General features: G+C 43.2%; 1 protein-coding gene across 1 annotated transcript in view; it reads left to right on the top strand.

The window, feature by feature from the left end:
• The window catches only part of CFAP221 (cilia and flagella associated protein 221), a 34,287-nt gene extending 29,115 nt beyond the window's left edge, over positions 1-5,172 (top strand). The window contains exons 23-25 of the mRNA XM_048486881.1: positions 317-427; positions 1,416-1,481; positions 4,625-5,172. Of these exons, the coding sequence (XP_048342838.1) occupies positions 317-427; positions 1,416-1,481; positions 4,625-4,748 (301 nt within the window). The 3' untranslated portion in view covers positions 4,749-5,172. The remainder of the gene's footprint in view (positions 1-316; positions 428-1,415; positions 1,482-4,624) is intronic.
• The last annotated feature ends 13,246 nt before the right edge of the window (positions 5,173-18,418 follow it).

An 18,418-nucleotide genomic window follows, 5' to 3' on the forward strand; every position in this document is an offset into this window, starting at 1 on the left:
TATTCACAAGTTACTTCACTTTTACTGCACATAGTCAGTCATATCTGATGAAATAAGCTTTTACACAGATAAATTTATACCTTGAAAAATGTTGTTGGTTTTTAAGATGGCAATGGAATCTATCCTGCTACTACAGACTAGCACTGCTATCCTCCTAATATAATCACATATGTATTCAAAGGATGAAATGCATACAGGATAGTTCGTCTTTGCCTAGCACTTATTTGTGTATTGGGGAAATAGATGACAATTAATTTGCATTGTCCTTTTAAAAAAGCTTCAGAAATAAAGTGAATGTCAATTTATTAATTTGCAGAGATACTGGCAGAGAAGCCACTGTATTACTTACACCAGAGATGATAAAAGCTGAATTTCCACAGCCTGCTCAACTAACTGATGATAAAAATAAAACACAAAGAGAGGGAAGGTAAGAGAATATGCCCAGAAGACAGGCAAGGCACTTGTGCTCTGATTCCCAAAATACTGCCCACTGGGTACATATGGTGCGCCTATTGTCCTACTTCTTAAGCATTGTAAATAGTCATCTTTAGCATCCAAGAATGGTTTAAATAGAGGACACTGACTTAGTCCATAATCATTATGACTGTTGTAATTACACTGACAGGAGCTGCATGGTGTAGTGGTTAAGTGCTTGTGCTGCCACTCACACGACCAGGAGTTCAATCCCCCTGCGGGTCAGATATCCTGGCAGCTGGCTCATGGTCAACTCAGCCATCCATCCATTTCTTGGTCAGTAAATGAGTACCTAGCACCTAGCTAGGGGGTAAAGAACAGCCGGGGAAAGTAATGGCAAACTACTCCACTAACAGCTTGCCTATAAAACCACTGCTCGTGGTGGTCGGATATGACTGAAGGGGAAATGTTACCTTTTACTTTAATTACGCTGAAGGAACAGCTTAGATCCAGATGTGAAATTTTATTGGATGGCCTGTTGGGAGGAAGGTAAGATTTCAAGTTGTACTTAATTATTCTGCTTGAAGAAGTGGTCTGTGCACTTTGAAAGCTTGCTCTGATTTCTGTAATAAAGCAGTTGAATTGCCAGTGGAAACAGACTTACTGTATGTATCCCTTTAACTAAGATCGTATGTTCTTAGGACCAAGCTATATATTTGCAATGTTGATGATGAATTAGCAAAGATAATGGTGAGAATTATCCCTGAGAGTCTGTTCCTCTGGCACTAAATTGTTTGATAGGTAAGATTATCAACGCAGTCCTAAACAGAGTTGCATTCTTCTTAGACCATAGAGTTCAATGGACTTAGAAGGGTATGGCTCTGTTTAATACTGTGTTGTTTGACTGAAATCTATGCACACTTACTTGCAAGTCCTGATGAATTCAAACTCAGTTTTGAATAGGAGTGGGCTGTTAGTAATTAATAATTACTTCTTTTTAGTGACACAAGTCCAGACTTTAAGACTGCTTCCTACACATCTCTGAATATTTCTGAACCCGCTTCCAGGTAAGTGGCTTTGTGACTGAAAAGCAGCATTCATGTTTCAGTTGACTGGATGCAGTGACATGGGGGGGGGGGGCGACGCCCAGGGCAAAATGGTGCCTATCCCCACACCCCCACTTACCTTAGTTCAGCTGGCTGCACAATTGCTGTGAAGAGAGTAGCTAAAGTAAGAGACTATTTCATCCAGCTGCACAATTGCTGTGAAGAGAGTAGCTAAAGTAAGGGACCATTTCTCCAGATGATTTATAAAGAATTAGCGGGCCCGGCCACGCGTTGCTGTGGCTCAGTCTGGTGAAGTGAAAAAGAAAGAAAAGGAGAAGCGAACGGTTTGAACATGTGTCATTGCACAATGCTTGCAAGGGAGGGGAGGGGCAAGGGGCCCTTCCCTCCCCTCCCTCTCTCCCATTCCCTTTCATGGCACCCTGCCCCGTCCCTCCCTAATGTTCCCCTTCCTCTGCTAGGGTGGGTGGGCCTTGTCCAGGTGGCAGACCCCGTCTCTTTCACTCCCTTCCCTTGCAGGCGAATTACCCAGCTTAAAACACGCTGGGAGGCATGAGCTACATTGTGTTCAAATTTCAGACCGTTTGGTCCAGCAAACCCCTGGACCCTCCCTCACCTTCCCCTTCCTCCGCTAAGGTGGGTGGGCCATGTCCAGGTGGCGGACCCCATCTTTTTCACTCCAGATGGCAGCAGTTTTCAAGGAAGGCATGGTTGTTTCCCTTGTATCAGAGGGTGTTGCTTTGACGGCCAGAAGATGTCGCTGTTGCAGAACAGAACTGTGGTTCCAACTGTCACAGGTGTGGCATGTACACAATAACTGGCACAGTTGTGACATGTACACAACAGGAGGTGTGGAAGCAGTATGAAAACCTGGCCGCACGCGAATGTGACGTTGTGTGAAAATTTCAAAGCAATCGGTACAGTAGTTTGGGAGATTACCTATCAGCAGAAAAACGCACTGATAGATTTTTATATATATAGATTTGGGGAATAACCCATCTGGGCCAAGAGCTTTCCTCAGTTTAAGATGTTTAATTAAAGAAGTAATTTCTTCTTCTGAGACAGGGGGCCGTTCAGGAGTTCTCAAAAGCGAAGGGGCTGGATCGACAGAACTGTTAGTAGCTGGGTCAAAAAAAAAATAGTCTTATAGTAATCCATCCAGGTGTCAGTTGATATTAAAGGGGAAGTAGAGGTTCATTTCGTATTGAGTGCCCTAGAGACAAGCTGCAAGAAGCACCTGGAATTTTTAGAATTGGTTTCATTTATCAGAAGCTTTCAGTTCTTTTGAAGAAGTGAATTTTTCTTCTCTAAGACAGTTGATTGGAATTGTTTCTTTTTATTAAGATAGTCTTCGAGTGCTGTTGGATGCAAAGTAATCATTAAGAAACAGTGGCGAGCACGGAGGTGAACTTTTAAGTTTAAACATTTGGAGTCAAACCATGGGTTTAAGTGGTTTGCTGAACCTGGTTTACTCTGTTTTGCCTTGTACAGAACAAGCTGTCTAAGTGAGGTCACTAGTTTTTCAAAAAGGAAAAGGGACTGCAGAGGTAGAGGAATTTATAATGACTGAAAAGAGATAATCAAATTATCCTTTTAGCATTTCTGCATGTAACAATTGGTCAAGTTGTCGAGTCCATTTAAGAGGTAAATGTGCCTCGGTGTTGTCCTTGATTGGACACAAGACAGCTTGATATTCTACGTGGATTCTTGGGCAAGTGGTCACTTTCAGTCCTGTTAAGAATCTGAAAGTGAGTAATATGTTTAATCAAGGAGCTGGAGGTAATAGCATAGTCTATAATGCTCCTTCCTTTAGAGGAAATATAAGTAAACTTTTTTTTTACTCTGTAGAGGTATATATATTATGACATATATCATTTACATAACATATGCCATAATATATGTCATCTATATCTATAAATGCAAAATACCACTGACTCACTGACTCATCAAAAGAAATAAAAAACCACCTAACCTACAAAGTTGAAATTTGGCACACCGGTTCATTATGTGGTTTAGGTGCTCACTAAGAAAGGATTTTTCAAAATATTCAGTTTTACTTGAGTTATTACACATTTACTGTTGAACTCTGACCATCTTCGTCACTGTTGAACTCTGGCCATCTGCACGAACATTCTACAGGTGACAGTTAAAAGCCTGCTTGCTAAGCTAAAGGATGCCAATCTAAAGGGGAGTAAAAATGATTCGTTTCACAGGAGATTTTAATGAAGGGCACTTTGACGCTCTACTTCCATGTGTCGAATCGACAAGTTCTGATAATGCCCACCAAACAACAAGCACAATTGAGCCAATGGTGGCCCAACTGGATTCTACCACTGACCTCCTCAACACATACAAACCTGTTCCTTCTGTTGAAACAGCTAAAGGAAGGAAAGGGATTGAACGCAGAAAGTGATTTACAGATTCGATTTAAAAAAGACAAGTAAGGGAAGCTGCTGCAAAATATGCGAAAAACAACCCAGAAGTTCACAGACAGGCTGTGATGAGGTATGCTGAATGTCACCCCGAAGTTAATAGAGAGGCTGTGATGAAGTATGCTGAATGTCACCCCGAAATTCATAGAGCCTGTGATGAAGTATGCGTAGCGAAGCATGGGTGCCCTGCTAGTAATATATATACCTCTACAGAGTTAAAAATAAGTATTGAAGTTATGGAAATGCCAAATGTATAGATGAAGTGAGATGTAAAGGGTTTTTTTTTTACAGATGCCACTGTTATCACAATTTAGACAAGAAAGGAGCAATATGACAATTGGGAAGTTCCAATTCAAGCATCCTATGATGTGTGCCACTGTTTTTTATAGGGTGCTCCCTGCCACTCAAAAGTGCTTCTTAAGGGCTTCTGAAGCACCTCCTGCTCCATTGAGGCCTTTGCTTTGTGGATGAGACATGATAGGAGAAGAAATAAAAGCCACCAGTAAACCAATTAGGCATCTTTGTACCAATGGGAATCCCATTTGAGATCACTTTCCTGATTGATATAAGATGGACCTCTGGGGGAGAAAATTCAGCCATAATGCTGCCCAGCAAGTCATGTCCAGTTATTGTAGAGGACCTGTTTATTGAAGACTTTCTTTCCTCAAGCTGTTCCAGAGATTAGGGCTGAATGTTTTCTTTATCCTTTTGCAGAGATGTGAGAGATACACTGGAGCAGTATTTTCAAGCTCAGAGAAATTTATATGGTCAAAGGATGGAAGAAAACCTAGAAAAACTGAAAGAAAAAGCTGTTCAGAAACACCTAATTCTGGACTAAGTACTGTCTCTCTTGCAGCTTTGTGTGGAAATTGGATCTGCTTTTCCCCTATGTAGTTTGTACTCCGGAAATTTAGTTGTAGATCATAAAGGATCAGCTTTGCCCATAAAGATAGGGATCAGCTTTGCCCATAAAGATAGGGAGGGATGGTGATTGGGTGAAAAGCCAGAGTGACCAATACATATCACTTATTGCCTGCCATCTTGCTATTTCATATGTGATAGTTCTCCTTGGAAGCTGTCATGACCTCCCATGTGTTTTATATATATGTATATATTTTATATATTTGTCTAAAAATAAGTTTACTACTTGACCTGAATGTAAATACACATACACACCCGTCCAATGTATTTGATTATTTTTATATCTGTTTATGTACAGAGAACATGATTGCTTTCAATTAAAATGTATATGAGCTGTTATATTCTATATTTATATTTATTGCTTACATGTTTTGTTGTTTTAATGGTTATTGCCCTCATCTCCACTATAGACTATTTGGGTCACTTGGTTCAAGTATTTCCCTCAGTATCTCAATGGCTATAGCCATGCAGGCATAGAAAAAGAGTTCTTCTGAAGTCAAGAAGACTGGGAATTTGTGATCATTCGGGACCACTGGGTTCAAAGAAAATTGGGGAGCACACATTAGGTGGCATAAAAAGGCAAACAAGTTCTGTAGATCTTAGTTTGTAATATTTTGGATGATCTTCCAGTATCTGTTTGGCTAAGGGGATGCTGAGAGAACTTACCCCAATGTTGTTGAGCCTGTGTGGACTTTAAGAATACATTTTGGGCACCACCTCCATATGGCTGCTATGAGGTTCCCATTTTTTTTTACCTCAGGTCATTTCTTTCACCTCAGGTCACTTAGATAATGAATTAATAGGCAGAAAAATATTTAAAACTGTCATATTTCTTGTTCAGGTTCTGTTCATGTTTACCTTTTGCCATTGTATTGTTGACCTTCTCCTCCAAAAGAATCTGCAGATCTTCCCATCCCACCATAGGTTTTGATCACATATGAAAGGGCAGAGATTCTCTGTTATGTCTCTATGAAACCCCTCCCCTGTCTTCAACTGTAAGCCTGACAGGACATCTCTGTCTTGTGAGGCCTTTGAAACTGAGCTAAGCCTTCAGGGCTGTGGTCTCTTTGGATGGTGAGTTCCACCAGGTGGGGAGCAAAGATGAGAAAGGTCTGTCCCTGGTCAAGGAAAACCAGGGACAGGGATCACCAGATAGTTGTTCGTTGAAGAGCATAAAGCTCTCTGGGGGAATATCAGATGAGGATCCCAGACTGTTTAAGGCTTTAAAAGTAAGTACCAGCACAAAAGCTACAAATATGAAGTTTGACTATGGAGTGGCAACAGAGCTTGAGGAAATTACACATAAATGAATGGTTCCAAATAAGTTTGCTAATGTTCACGAGATGTCGTCTAAGTTTGCCATGTTTTTAATGGGATTAACTGGATAGGCAATTTTTCCCTCCATTTTTTATTCCTTACTTTGATCTGCTTTACCTAGTAAATACTGTATTAGGTAGCCTAATATACGAATTTCTAAATCACATGTTTTCACTGACCTCCATTATATAAAAAATGGCCATTTGTGGTCCTTATTGAATTTAAATGTACCTTTTGAAAATGGTTAATGGTTTTCATATGCTGATGTCCATGGGAAAACATCATACACTTTGGACAACAGTATTAAGTCTTGCAAAGAGCGACAGATGTTCCCAGCCTTTTAAATGAATTAAACATTACGGGGAGAAAAGAAAAATGCAGTATCAGCTCATTTTATGAGAATAGATATAAAATCTGAGGCAGAATAAATTTTCTTTTAAATAGCATTATAACAATGTCCAAAATGCTGATTAACCAAATTAATTATTATTGTTTTAATGGACCAGTTATTAAAGTTGTTACCGTTCAGCTTTAATAAGGTAGTGATTAATTGCTATGTCAAATCAGTTAAAAGATTCTGAGGCATCTCTACAAATTCAATCAGGTTTTGCTAGATGGCCACCTAATACAGCCTCGTTAATATTATTTTGCTATTGACTACTGGCCACGTGTACTGCTTGATTAAATTTCTTCGGTCTGCAGAATGATGCACAGGTTTAATTTCTATTCTTCCCAGCCGGATTTCTTTATTTAATTTCCTGCGATATTCTGGAGGTGGAGGAGAGTTTTTTTGTGTTATAATATACTCCATCATAGCACTACATGGTAATTTCTTCAAGTCATAAAAACAATGATTTGTGTTCAAGTTGTAACCTGTCTGTGCAACACCTGGATTTTTCTCCATTATCCCCTTTCTCAGCAGTCCCGTTTGACCTCTGGAAAGATAATATCTGCAGTCTCAGGAGAAATATCTAAAAAGCCATGCAAATATCGAAGGCTGCAATGAGGAGGGGGAATTAGGAAACAGCCCCTCTTCCGCCAACTACTCCATGCAGAAGAGGGGCAATGTCATCTGTCTTCACCTTTCTAGCTTCAGCCCTTGGTCCACGTGCTTGTTGTTTGAGGTTTCACTGCAAGGGTCTCCACCATAGTGCCTGCTAGCATCTTTTGTGGCACCCGCCAGATTTTGTTTAGACATTTTAGAAATTGGGCATGGCCACATGAGGTTTTTGCTGAGCAGTGCTTTTGATTGACCACTGGAGATCTGATTGGCTGTGAAGATTTTTGTTCACGTTGCTTTGGCAGCAACGTCCATCACAGCAGAAGGATCTTTGACTCATGGTAAGCTGTGTGTATGCAAGAAAATATTCTTAAATTGTATGTTCATTTTAAAAGGAATCCTGTTAAACAGGACTTCTGCTTGTAATATTAAGCAGTGACTATTAGAGTTATGCATGACATCACTCCCTGGCATTTTGTGGTGGATTATGTTCCTTGTGGCGCCCATTCTGTGGTTGGCTCTGCCTTCTTTGGAGGCCATTTTGTAGTTGTGCCCACCACTTTATGTCAGAATCCCAAAGGTGCCTGCAGACTCCTAAAAGCTTGAGACCCCTGTTTTGTTTTATTTTGAACGTTTTAAAATGTGGTGGTGTAAACCACTTCGAGTCACAGGGGAAAGGCATAGTATACATATTTCAATAAGTAAATAAATTGTGACTTGCTTTAAGTGCCCTTACAATGCAGAAAGGCATCCATATATAGTCAGTAAACTAAACAGAGGTGTCAAGATACAAGTGACAACCAGAAATTTAATTCTAATTACCAGTAGTAAAAGCTACTTCTTTCAAAACAGCACCAGGCTGTATCTTGTACTAGAATTACATGTCAGTAGAATGAGTTGGAGGGAAAGGGTTGCTGTATCACACCACACACCACTTCTCCTCTGTAAAACCCTATACAAAAAGGATACCCTTTTACCTTCTGGAGTAAGAAGCCAAGATGCACTAGGTGTTAAAAATATTGGTTGGCTACCAAGTCCATTAAAAATTTGTGGGTCTTTGCATGGACAGCAGCATTTCTTGAGAGCACATGAATTCAAGGTGTGCCTGTTGTGGTAGCATGGCACATCCACTTGCCTATGAAGTGATGCCCAGCAATGTTCAGATCTGTGATATTCAAGTGTGGCTAAGACCTAGATGATAAACGTTGTGACGTCTCTAGTGTCTAGTCTCAGATTATATCCTGTGACAAACTCACTAGGCCTGTTCTATCTCTGATGTAAGAGAAAGAGAAATAGCATTACAAGCCATGTGCTAGAAGCTACATTCAAAACAACAGAGGTAACAGACAAAAGAATTTAAGGAAGCTTGGCCAGCTTTCAAGTTCATCGGAACAGGAAGCTGGAAGAAGAAGAAGAAGACTTTATTTACAGTCAATGACCAAATATATTACAAATCTCCAAAATATCTACAACAAAACAAGAATGCATATCTCTCTCGTATTCCAGCACTATCCAAACAGGAAGCTGAGCATTACACTGATAAAGAGCAGGCCCACTAACTGCTGATAACCTGGGTACACAGAGCATTATTTATTATGTCCCTGAAAGGGCATTATTTATTATGTCCCTGAAAGAGTGCAGTTGAACCAGGGATGGAGCGAGGGGGAAGTACGCCCAGTGCACACATGCGTCATGTGCCCCTCCAAGCCCCTGGAATGCCCCAACCCGCCTCCTGGAACGCCTCCACAGGGGCGCCTGTCTAGTGCATCGGGCACCCACCCACCCGTTTGGCGTTGCATCTCTGAGTTGAACACAAATTTAGAAGGAGGCTTCCCAGACTCGCTTGTGGCAGGGCAGTGGCCTCCCAGGCAACAACCATCACAGGGGGCATCTGGTCTCTGGAAGTATGAGCTTTAACTGGTAAGGTGGTGGCAGCACGAAAGTTATTTCTGCTGGCAGTTCCAAAAGTGGCAGATGGTGGCTGAGGCCCCTCTAAGGGGGTGGAAACAGGGGCCTTGAACCAACAGGTGCCTTCGTCCTACTGGGGCATGTTTGGAGGTTGCTTGTGGCAGCAGGCTGTGTCTTATTCCCCTCCCTTATTTGTTTTTCTTGCTTGGGGGCCAGCACCTGGGTCAGGGCTGATAGGTTCCCCCTACTCGTTTTACTGCACACATACATGTTTTCCTCCATATGCTCCTGAGTTCTCCTCTTCTTTTTAATTCTGAAAGCGGCTGACTTGCAAGTAGAGAAGTCATGAGATGGAGAGAGGTTACATTTGAAAGGAGAAATCACATTGTACTCACATTATAAGCATGCCTTCCAAGTGATTTGGGGACGGACAGCGGGGGCATAGGGCCACACTGGGGCAAAGAATGTGGCTGCAGGATCAGGGACTGCACTCAGGGGCCATGCAGCCAGCTTTAAGGCCAGATGGGTAGCTGCAATGGGGACATCCAGGGACAAATGTCCCAGACACCCACCATTGGGGGCGCAGAAAAATTTGGGCTCATTTCTAATTTGGGGGGGAATTTTTAGTGTTTTTATTTTGTCGGCCAGCAAGGGGCGCTGTTTTTAGGATGGGGCACCAAAATTTCAGACTATTGTCAGGTTACACTCCTGATGATACCAGCCAAGATTGGTGAAGTTTGGTTCAGGGGGTCCAAAGTTATGGACCTTGATCTCCCATTGTTTCCAAAGGGAGCTAATGGTAGATGGGGATACCCTTTTGAGGATCCATAACTTTAGACCCCCTGAACCAAACTTTACTAAACCTGGGTGGTTTCATCATTATAAGAGAAGTCTGGACACAGTGTATAACAAACTTCTCTCTGTGATACACCTCTGAAGATACCAGCCACAGATGCAGGTGAAACATTAGTAACAAGATATACCAGACCATGGCCACATAGCCCAGAATACCCACAACCACCAACATTGAAAATGATGCTGTTTGGGGGGGGGGATCTACCCTGAAACAGCATCACTTTCAATGTTGTTTAAACTAGGGAGCCCAGAGCCCTTTAAGGTGGATTTAAAAGGAGAATCTGGGCTCTCAAGTTTAAACAACATTAATAGTGATGCTGTTTCAGGGTGGATTCCACCCCCCTTCAAAAATAGCATCACTTTCAATGTTGTTTAAACTAGGAAGCCCTGGGTGTGTTCAAATTTGTGTGTTGGGGCATGTTCTATAATGTGATGGTGACTTTGAGATGACCTGGTGCAAAAAGTGTTGTTTGGTCATGGCAGGAGAGGGTGGTTGCCCATATGAGGTGGGGGGCGCAAAACTCAGATTTTGTTCCAAGCTCCATTTTCCCTAGCTATGCCTCTGCCCAGGGCCCCTGCAGTGCAGTGAAGTCAAGGAAGGGCAGGAGGTCAGTGGCCTTGGGACAAGGGTTCCTACCAGGGATGGATAAGAGGCTGTCACCTGCCTCATACATTAAGGGAGAGGTTGCTGGATATGTTGATGTTTTCACTAGTTTTCCCAAGAGGGACAAAAATGGTTAAAAAAGGGTTTTAAGAGAGTCTGTGCTGACAGGACATTTGACAACTGGTTAAAAGGTTATGCAGTCTATTTAGCCATGATATCAGCCACTTTTCCAAAGAGGGGTTGGCATCTCTCCACACACATACATACATACATAATGTGCTGCAGGCACACACTTTTCCTGGCAACGTGGCTGCCATAGATTATGATGAGGCCTTTTGCAAGTGTGCTTCCCATAAAGAAAGGCCCCAATGGGACCTGATTCACAATCAGACTGGGCTATTGAAGGTGAGGCCCCATATAAGGATGCAATCTGACTGGGATAAGCAAAAGCCTTCAGCTAGACACCAGGGTTCCGATGGGACATGTTGTCAGTTTAACCAGGGGTCATGTCATAGGATTAGGTGTAAATATGATCACACCTGCAAGGTTTGCTTCAGTGCCCACTCCAGGCTCTTTTGTGGAAGAGTGGAGACACAACAATCCTTTCAGGGAATCTGACCTGCCACCACTGCCAGTGCCGGAAAAGACAGGGGGTCGGGCAAGCCGGGTAACGCACCTGCATCAGCAAAGTAGTGCAGTCACTGGGCTGGAGTCATGGAAGCTTGCCATGTCTCCAATTTATCTCTCCTCACCTTTTATCCCTGTTATGCATGTAGCCAGACAAGGAGGCAGCCCAGTATCTCTGGGAAGGTTTTAGCAAGATATTCTGCATCCCCTCTTCAGAGGAGCAGGTGGCCACAGACTGTGGAAACTGAAAATCTGCCCAGGAGTTCCCAGGAGTGGTTGACACAAAGATACACAAGGAGTGCACAGCAGCCAGAATGGCAGGCCCCTTCAACCCCCGCCCGCTCCATGAGTAATTTGAGAGAGTCCCATCCAGGGGTGGTCCCCATTAGACTCATTCACCATTTGTCATACCCAAAAGGTTTATCCATGAATAACACAATTGATCCCAATCTCTGTTGCATCTGCTATGCCTCTTTAGAGCATACCATAGGCAGTTTGGTTGGAGTTCTTAGACCATTTCTATAAAAAGACCAGAAATATAATGAAAGGCAAGTAACATAAATATGCAGATAGGGGAAATTGCAAATGTAGATTAGAGACAGTATTTTCAAGTACCAATAATTTATCCCACTCAGATGGAAGAACAGTGAAGATAGTCTGTGTGTGAGGGAGATGGACGGACGGACGGAGGAAAGAAAGTGCAAGACATTCCTGGGGCCCAATGAAGAATCCAACACCAATGAATAGGGTCCAAGTGCCTGGATAGCAAGTAGATTCAAAATGGGGACACTTTCCGCATGGGCCTCACAAGCGAGGGTTCACTGGCATACTTGCAGCTGGTGCAACCCCCAGGGCCGTTCACACATTGTCCTGCGAACGGCTCCAGTGCCCCAGCAGCCCATGGGGCCATCTTCTCACCGGGCCTGCAGTTTTTCCCCTTTCTTACCTCCACTCAGCTGCCGTCATTCAGCAGAGGCCAGGGGACACACCCCTGTGGCTATGGCTATGCCTCCTGGGATGGAGGCCAGGAGGCGTGTCCCCTGGCCTCTGTAAAGCAACAGCAGCCAAGGAGGTAAGAGGTGGAAAAAAAGGCATGAAGAAAATCCCGCCTTCCACCTGGTGCCATTCGCTAGGCACTGGGTGGAAGGCGGCATTTTCAACAAGCAAGTCAAGAAAATGCCTGTGTGGGGGATATTCAGCAGCAGCAGTAGTGCAAACACCTCCCCCACACTGGCGTTTTTACCAGCCCCCCAACACTCAAAGTGGCTGGTGCAGAAGGGACCTAAGTTCAGAGGGAAGAGAAATTCTGAAGATAATGGAACTGATACAGACCCTTTCCAGCCATCATAATCAAAGCCAATAGAAAACTCCACCCCCCATCCCCACCCAGATTGGCATTTCTTTCCATGGTGCTTTCAGCAGTCACTGCTGGCTTGAAGAGAGCTTTCTGTTTTACTGCCCCACTTTTCTCCCCAATGAGACTTAAACAGCTTACAAAACCAAAAATTTAAAAAACAAAACAAACACAATATGTCTGGACTCATCCAGGATCCACTGGCTGGCTCAGTCAGGACCATAAGCTACAAGGGGCACATAAGGGGGATCTGTCCTTTTGGGATGAATTGTGAACTCTATGTTTAAATAAATGAGATCATTTCAGTGAATAATTCCCATGTCTGAAAAGCTGAACATCTTGCTAGAATAAGTAATAATTAAAAGATTTCTGGTTGTTGAATCAACTGCCTTTTAGATGATTCGTGAGTTATTTCCATATAAATATATTACTACTACCAGAATCTTAACAGAAATACCTTTTGGGGGTAACTGAAGGAACATTACCTGCCTCTGTGTAGTGACTCTGGACCTCTTTGGTGGTCTCCCATTCAAATAGTAACCAAAGTCAACCTTGCTTAGCTTCTGATAGATCAGGCTTCCCTAGACTATCCGGGTCAGGGCACAGAATCTTAGGCCCCTTCTGCACACGCAAAATAATGCGTTTTCAAACCACTTTCACAACTGTTTGCAAGTGGATTTTGCTATTCCGCACAGCTTCAAACAGCACTGAAAGCAGTTTGAAAGTACATTATTCTGCATGTGCAGAATGAGCCCTAATGTGTGAAAATGGGTTGTTCAAAGCCAATAATATCACCTAGTAAATAAGATCCCATTAAATCTCTGTTCAAGACACAGGGAATTTTTATTCCAGGCAGTTGTCAACCCTATCAATAACTTTAATCTATCTGCTGTTATAAGACAAGTGCTTCCTTATTTTTCAGCTCCACTGGTTAAAATAGCCCTAATTCAACATATCACATTTTTGTTGATATATTTAGCTATTAATGCATGATAGATACTACAGAAAAACTATAAACCAACTAAGTGGTTTGAAGATTTCTTGTAGAGGCAAGAATGTGCATTACTCACCACTAAAGACACTGACATATTACATCCCATATGGTGGTGAGTTGCAGAATCCTCCTGTGAAATTACAATTTTCATGTGCAAAACTGCATGCAGAAATATGTGTTTGAAGGACACTATGAATGCAGAAGCTGTGGTTTGCCAATCGTTCACCAGTGACTATATTGGAACAATTTCTCAGTCTGTAGCTCTAGCATGTAATCCAGTTGCAGAAAGGACACAATCTCTGCATTGTTGCACAAAGTTGTGGCCACAATTCAGTCCAAAGATATCCCATGAAAGGCACAGAAAGCTAGCTTCACAACTATATGCTTTACAACTCCTTGCTAGCTTCACAACTATATGCACATACACAGTTGCTTGGGGGGCGGGATCTGAAAATGTAAAGCAGCCCTTAATTAAAAGCATTCTAATTTAAATAGTTTGCAGATCATGCCATATACATTATTTTGTTTGTTTTTCCTATTAGTATTCCTTGCAAATGTAAGTGTTACAGAAATATTAAATGAGAATTAACATCAACAATTACATTTAAAAGTCAGTAAATAACTACTAATAATGTCTACAAACCAATTGCACGTGTTCCCTTTAAAATATCCAAGAACAAGTACTGCATTTGATACTAAAGAATGGTTGATTAAGGCACAAGATTTGCATGAACGGACATATTGATGGATAAACTGCATCAACAGTTTAAGAGTGTTGATAGCTTTAAGTGAAAAACTGATTCCTTTTCATCACATACTGGAACTCTTATAAACAATTTGTTAAAATGAAAAGGCACTTTTTTCCTGTAAAAATGTTTTTAATGATAAACTTTTTTAAAAAATGTCCTGGAACATGGGTTCATAAACACAATGAAATAATTATACTTCTGATTTTGCTCAGTATTATTCATCAGTCTTCCCTTTGTTCACACAGCAGATGGCAGCACCAGCACACATTTCAAATACAAAACAACCAAGGCAGAATCCATTGACTCAGCTTTTGTTGGCAATTACCACAATTTGATTTAACTATTGTACCCAAACATTTCAAAAGTACCTACTATCAAAAGATGTTCATCCTGTTTCTGGGGTCTTGACACTGAGGTGTGTTCAGGCACCAATGCAAAGAATAAGACGAAAATTGTTGGAAATAAATATGCTAATAGGTAAATTTTAGTCGACTATATGCTTTGAAAGAGCTTTGAAGTGCTTTGAGGCAGCAGGATGTACATCCATTATCAGAACAGATGTGATGTATGTATTAAGTCTTACAAACCAATATGGCTGCAACTAAGAGCAAATTCTCTTTTAAAATAATGGATGTAGCAAAGGTTTTGGAACATGGATAAAATTCTTGAGTAGGCTAGAAGACGGCAATTCAGTGAGCTGATATTTGCCAAATATTTTAATCCAACCAGCTTTTAGCTCCATACTTATTTGGGTTCAGGCTGGAATCTGTGATGGAAACTACTTTGATATCCTTTCAAGATATACAGTACTGGATCTTCACATCTTTCTGGATCACTTTAGAGTAATGGGACATGGAAGAAGTGCTTTCAGTGATCCCCCTGACATTTGCAGTCCTTTTTAGAGGAGGTAGTATTGGAAGATTGCAGTTCTATTCCAGGGGTGGGGGGTAGGGGTTACAAAATTCAATTTTTACAGCTGATTTAATTTTAAAGTCAACATCTGCTGGATAAGAATGCCGTAGGAGGTTAAGAGCTCGTGTACCTAATCTGGAGGAACCGGGTTTGATTCCCAGCTCTGCCGCCTGAGCTGTGGAGGCTGATCTGGGGAATTCAGATTAGCCTGTACACTCCCACACATGCCAGCTGGGTGACCTTGGGCTAGTCACAGCTTCTCGGAGCTCTCTCAGCCCCACCTACCTCACAGGGTGTTTGTTGTGAGGGGGGAAGGGCAAGGAGATTGTAAACCTCTTTGAGTCTCCTGCAGGAGAGAAAGGGGGGATATAAATCCAAACCTTCTTCTTCTTCCATTATTTTGAGGGCACCTGTTGTAAGGTTGTCAGCTCTAGGTGGAGAAATACCTGAAGATTTGGGGGGTCAAGCAGGGTTTGGGGAGGAGAAAGAGCAGGATCCAATGCCTAGAGTCCACCCACCAAAGCAGCCCTTTTCTTGGGAAACTACCTACCTTATATACTTGCATATGTCTACTTTTTCAGCACATTTTTGTGCTGAAAAAGCCCCCCCTCAACTTATACTCGAGTGAGGGTCCCACTAAATTCTTGTGTGGCGTTCCCCCTCTCCCATCTTCACGCTCTCCTGCCTTCTTCTCAGCCTCCCCCTTTTCAGCCGCTTTCTCAGCCTCCTTCTCTGCTTTGCTCTCCTCTGCCTTCTTTTCTGCCTTCCCCCTTTCAGCAGCTTTCTCTGCCTCTGCCTTTTTCTTGGCGGCGGCCAGCCCCTGGCTCTTGGCGAGTGACAGCCAGTTGACCTGGGTGAGCTGGACAAGCTGCAGGATGGAGAGGTCAGTGGCAGAGACTCCCAAATAGCGCCCAACTGTATCTATTTTTATTTTTGAAATTTAGCTGCTGCATTTCCCACCCTAGACTTATACTCGAGTCAATAAGTTTTCCCAGTTTTTTGTGGTAAAATTAGGTGCCTCGACTTATATTCAGGTCGACTTATACATGAGTATATACAGTAATCTGGAGATCAGTTGAAATACTAGGAGGTTGGCAACCCTACCTGACATCAAATCCAGGTACTGCAACTCCTCCTCTGAACCAGTGTCTAGCCACTATCATGAAAAGATGAATAAACAGACCAAATGTAGCAAAGACCAAATGTAGCAAAGGTGGAGCTACCACAGGGCAGGGGAGCACAAACACCCTGGAGCGCAGGCGTGGGGGCAGAGAATCACTCCTCCCCACCCCTCCCCTCAGACCACCCCTGTGTCCCAGAGCAGCCTCCTCAGACCAGAGCAGGCTGCTTTTTTAGGTAAGTGAGGAAGGGGGGGTGCATGGGGGCGCCATTTTGCCCCAGGTGCCAGTTCCCTCCCCCACACACAACACTACTGCTGTTGGCAGGTGAATATGCAGCAGGCTTGTTGCCTGTCTGGCAGAGGAAGATCACCATAGGGCAATGGTGGCGAACCTTTGGCACTCCAGATGTTATGAACTACAATTCCCATCAGCACCTGCCAGCATGGCCAATTGGCCTGCTGGCAGGGGCTGATGGGAATTGTAGTCCACAACATCTGGAGTGCCAAAGGTTCACCACCACGGCCATAGGGGAATGGGTGGTGGAGCTTATGCCAAGGAAAGGAAGAGGTAGGCAAGCCTAATCTTTCCAGGGGCTTACTGTCATGCTACAGACACTGTTCCTGCATAAGAGTTGACATTTCACTGACATCAGGAGTAAGTAGCAGTTTAATGATGGCAATCCTCCCTCACACTGTTCCTGATTTCTTTCTTTCTTTCTTTCTTTCTTTCTTTCTTTCTTTCTTTCTTTTTCGAACTTATATACCGCCCAACCCCCGAAGGGCTCTGGGCGGTGAACAACATGAAATTCAAATACAAACAAACATAAAATCAATATAAATTAATCACTAAATAACATATTTAAAATGCAGCAAATTAATACATAATACAGCAATGCCCGCAAAGTCCCTCTTAGACCCTCCCGAGGGGGAGAGAAAAAGAGTGGGTCCTGCAGATGGAATGGACCCTACCTATAAAATGAAAAGACGGGAGGGGGGCACTTTCAGTGGCTGGAAGAAGAAGAGTTTGGATTTAAACACCCCTTTCTCTCCGGTATGGAGACCCAAAGTGACTTACAAACTTCTCCCCTTCCCCTCCCTACAACAGGCACTTTGTGAGGTAGGTAGGGCTGGGAGAGTTCTGAAGATCTGTGACTAGCCCAAGGTCAGCCAGCATGATGCATGTGGAAAAGCAAGGAATCAAACCCAGTTCACCAGATTAAAATCCACTGCTCTTGACCACTACACCACCCTGGCTCTCTTTAATGATTTATTGGTGGTGGATGTGGAAAGTGGCATCAAGTGACAACCAACCTATGGTGACCTCATTGCAGCATCAAGGCAAGAGACATTAAGAATGGGTTTGCCATTGCCTGCCTCAGTATAGCAACCATGGCATTCTTTGGTGATGTCCCATCCAAATACTAACCAGGGCCAACCCTGCTTAGCTTCCGAGATCCTACAAGATTGGGTAGCAGAGGCTGTCCAGGTAGGGTCCCCAACCTCCATGAAGAGCTTGTTATTCTTCCAAAATAACACCTAATCTCCAGACTACAGAGATGTGTTCCCTTGGAGTAAATGACAGCTTTGGAGGATATGGTATATTATAGCCTAGGAGAAACTATAAATCCTAAAAAGCATCAAATGTTAACGAAGTCCCTCCCCTCCCCACATTCCACTCTCCCCAGACTCCACCCCCAAATCTCCAGGAATAAATCTGAACCCAGTGTTGACCCCTTTACATCTAAGGTGGGTTGCCATTCTTTTATTAATACTATATCCTCTACACAACCCACTTTCCCTTGAAGGCACGAATTGTAGTCCTGGAGCCCTTATCATGCATGCCTAGCTGCTTTAGTCATTGCCAGCAGGAACTCTTCCGTGAGGACAATAATTTGAAAAACCACTGTACATCGGCCTTCTCCACGTGCTCGCACGGAACGCGAAGCTGCCTAGAAGGCATCAGGGCGACTGCGCCAGTGCCCTGTCTGCTGCCCAAGCCAGCAAAGCTCCGCCCACGGCCCCGCCCCCTATCCAATGACTTAGCGGAGGGGCGGGGCCAGGCTCTTCGGCAACACCTGAGCCGGGCACCAGTGCCGCTCGGAAGCCTTTGGTGACCATCGAGGCGATTCCGCGCAGCGTCCGGAGAA

The sequence above is a fragment of the Sphaerodactylus townsendi genome, linkage group LG02 (genome assembly GCF_021028975.2).
Source record: "Sphaerodactylus townsendi isolate TG3544 linkage group LG02, MPM_Stown_v2.3, whole genome shotgun sequence".
NCBI lineage: Eukaryota > Metazoa > Chordata > Lepidosauria > Squamata > Sphaerodactylidae > Sphaerodactylus > Sphaerodactylus townsendi.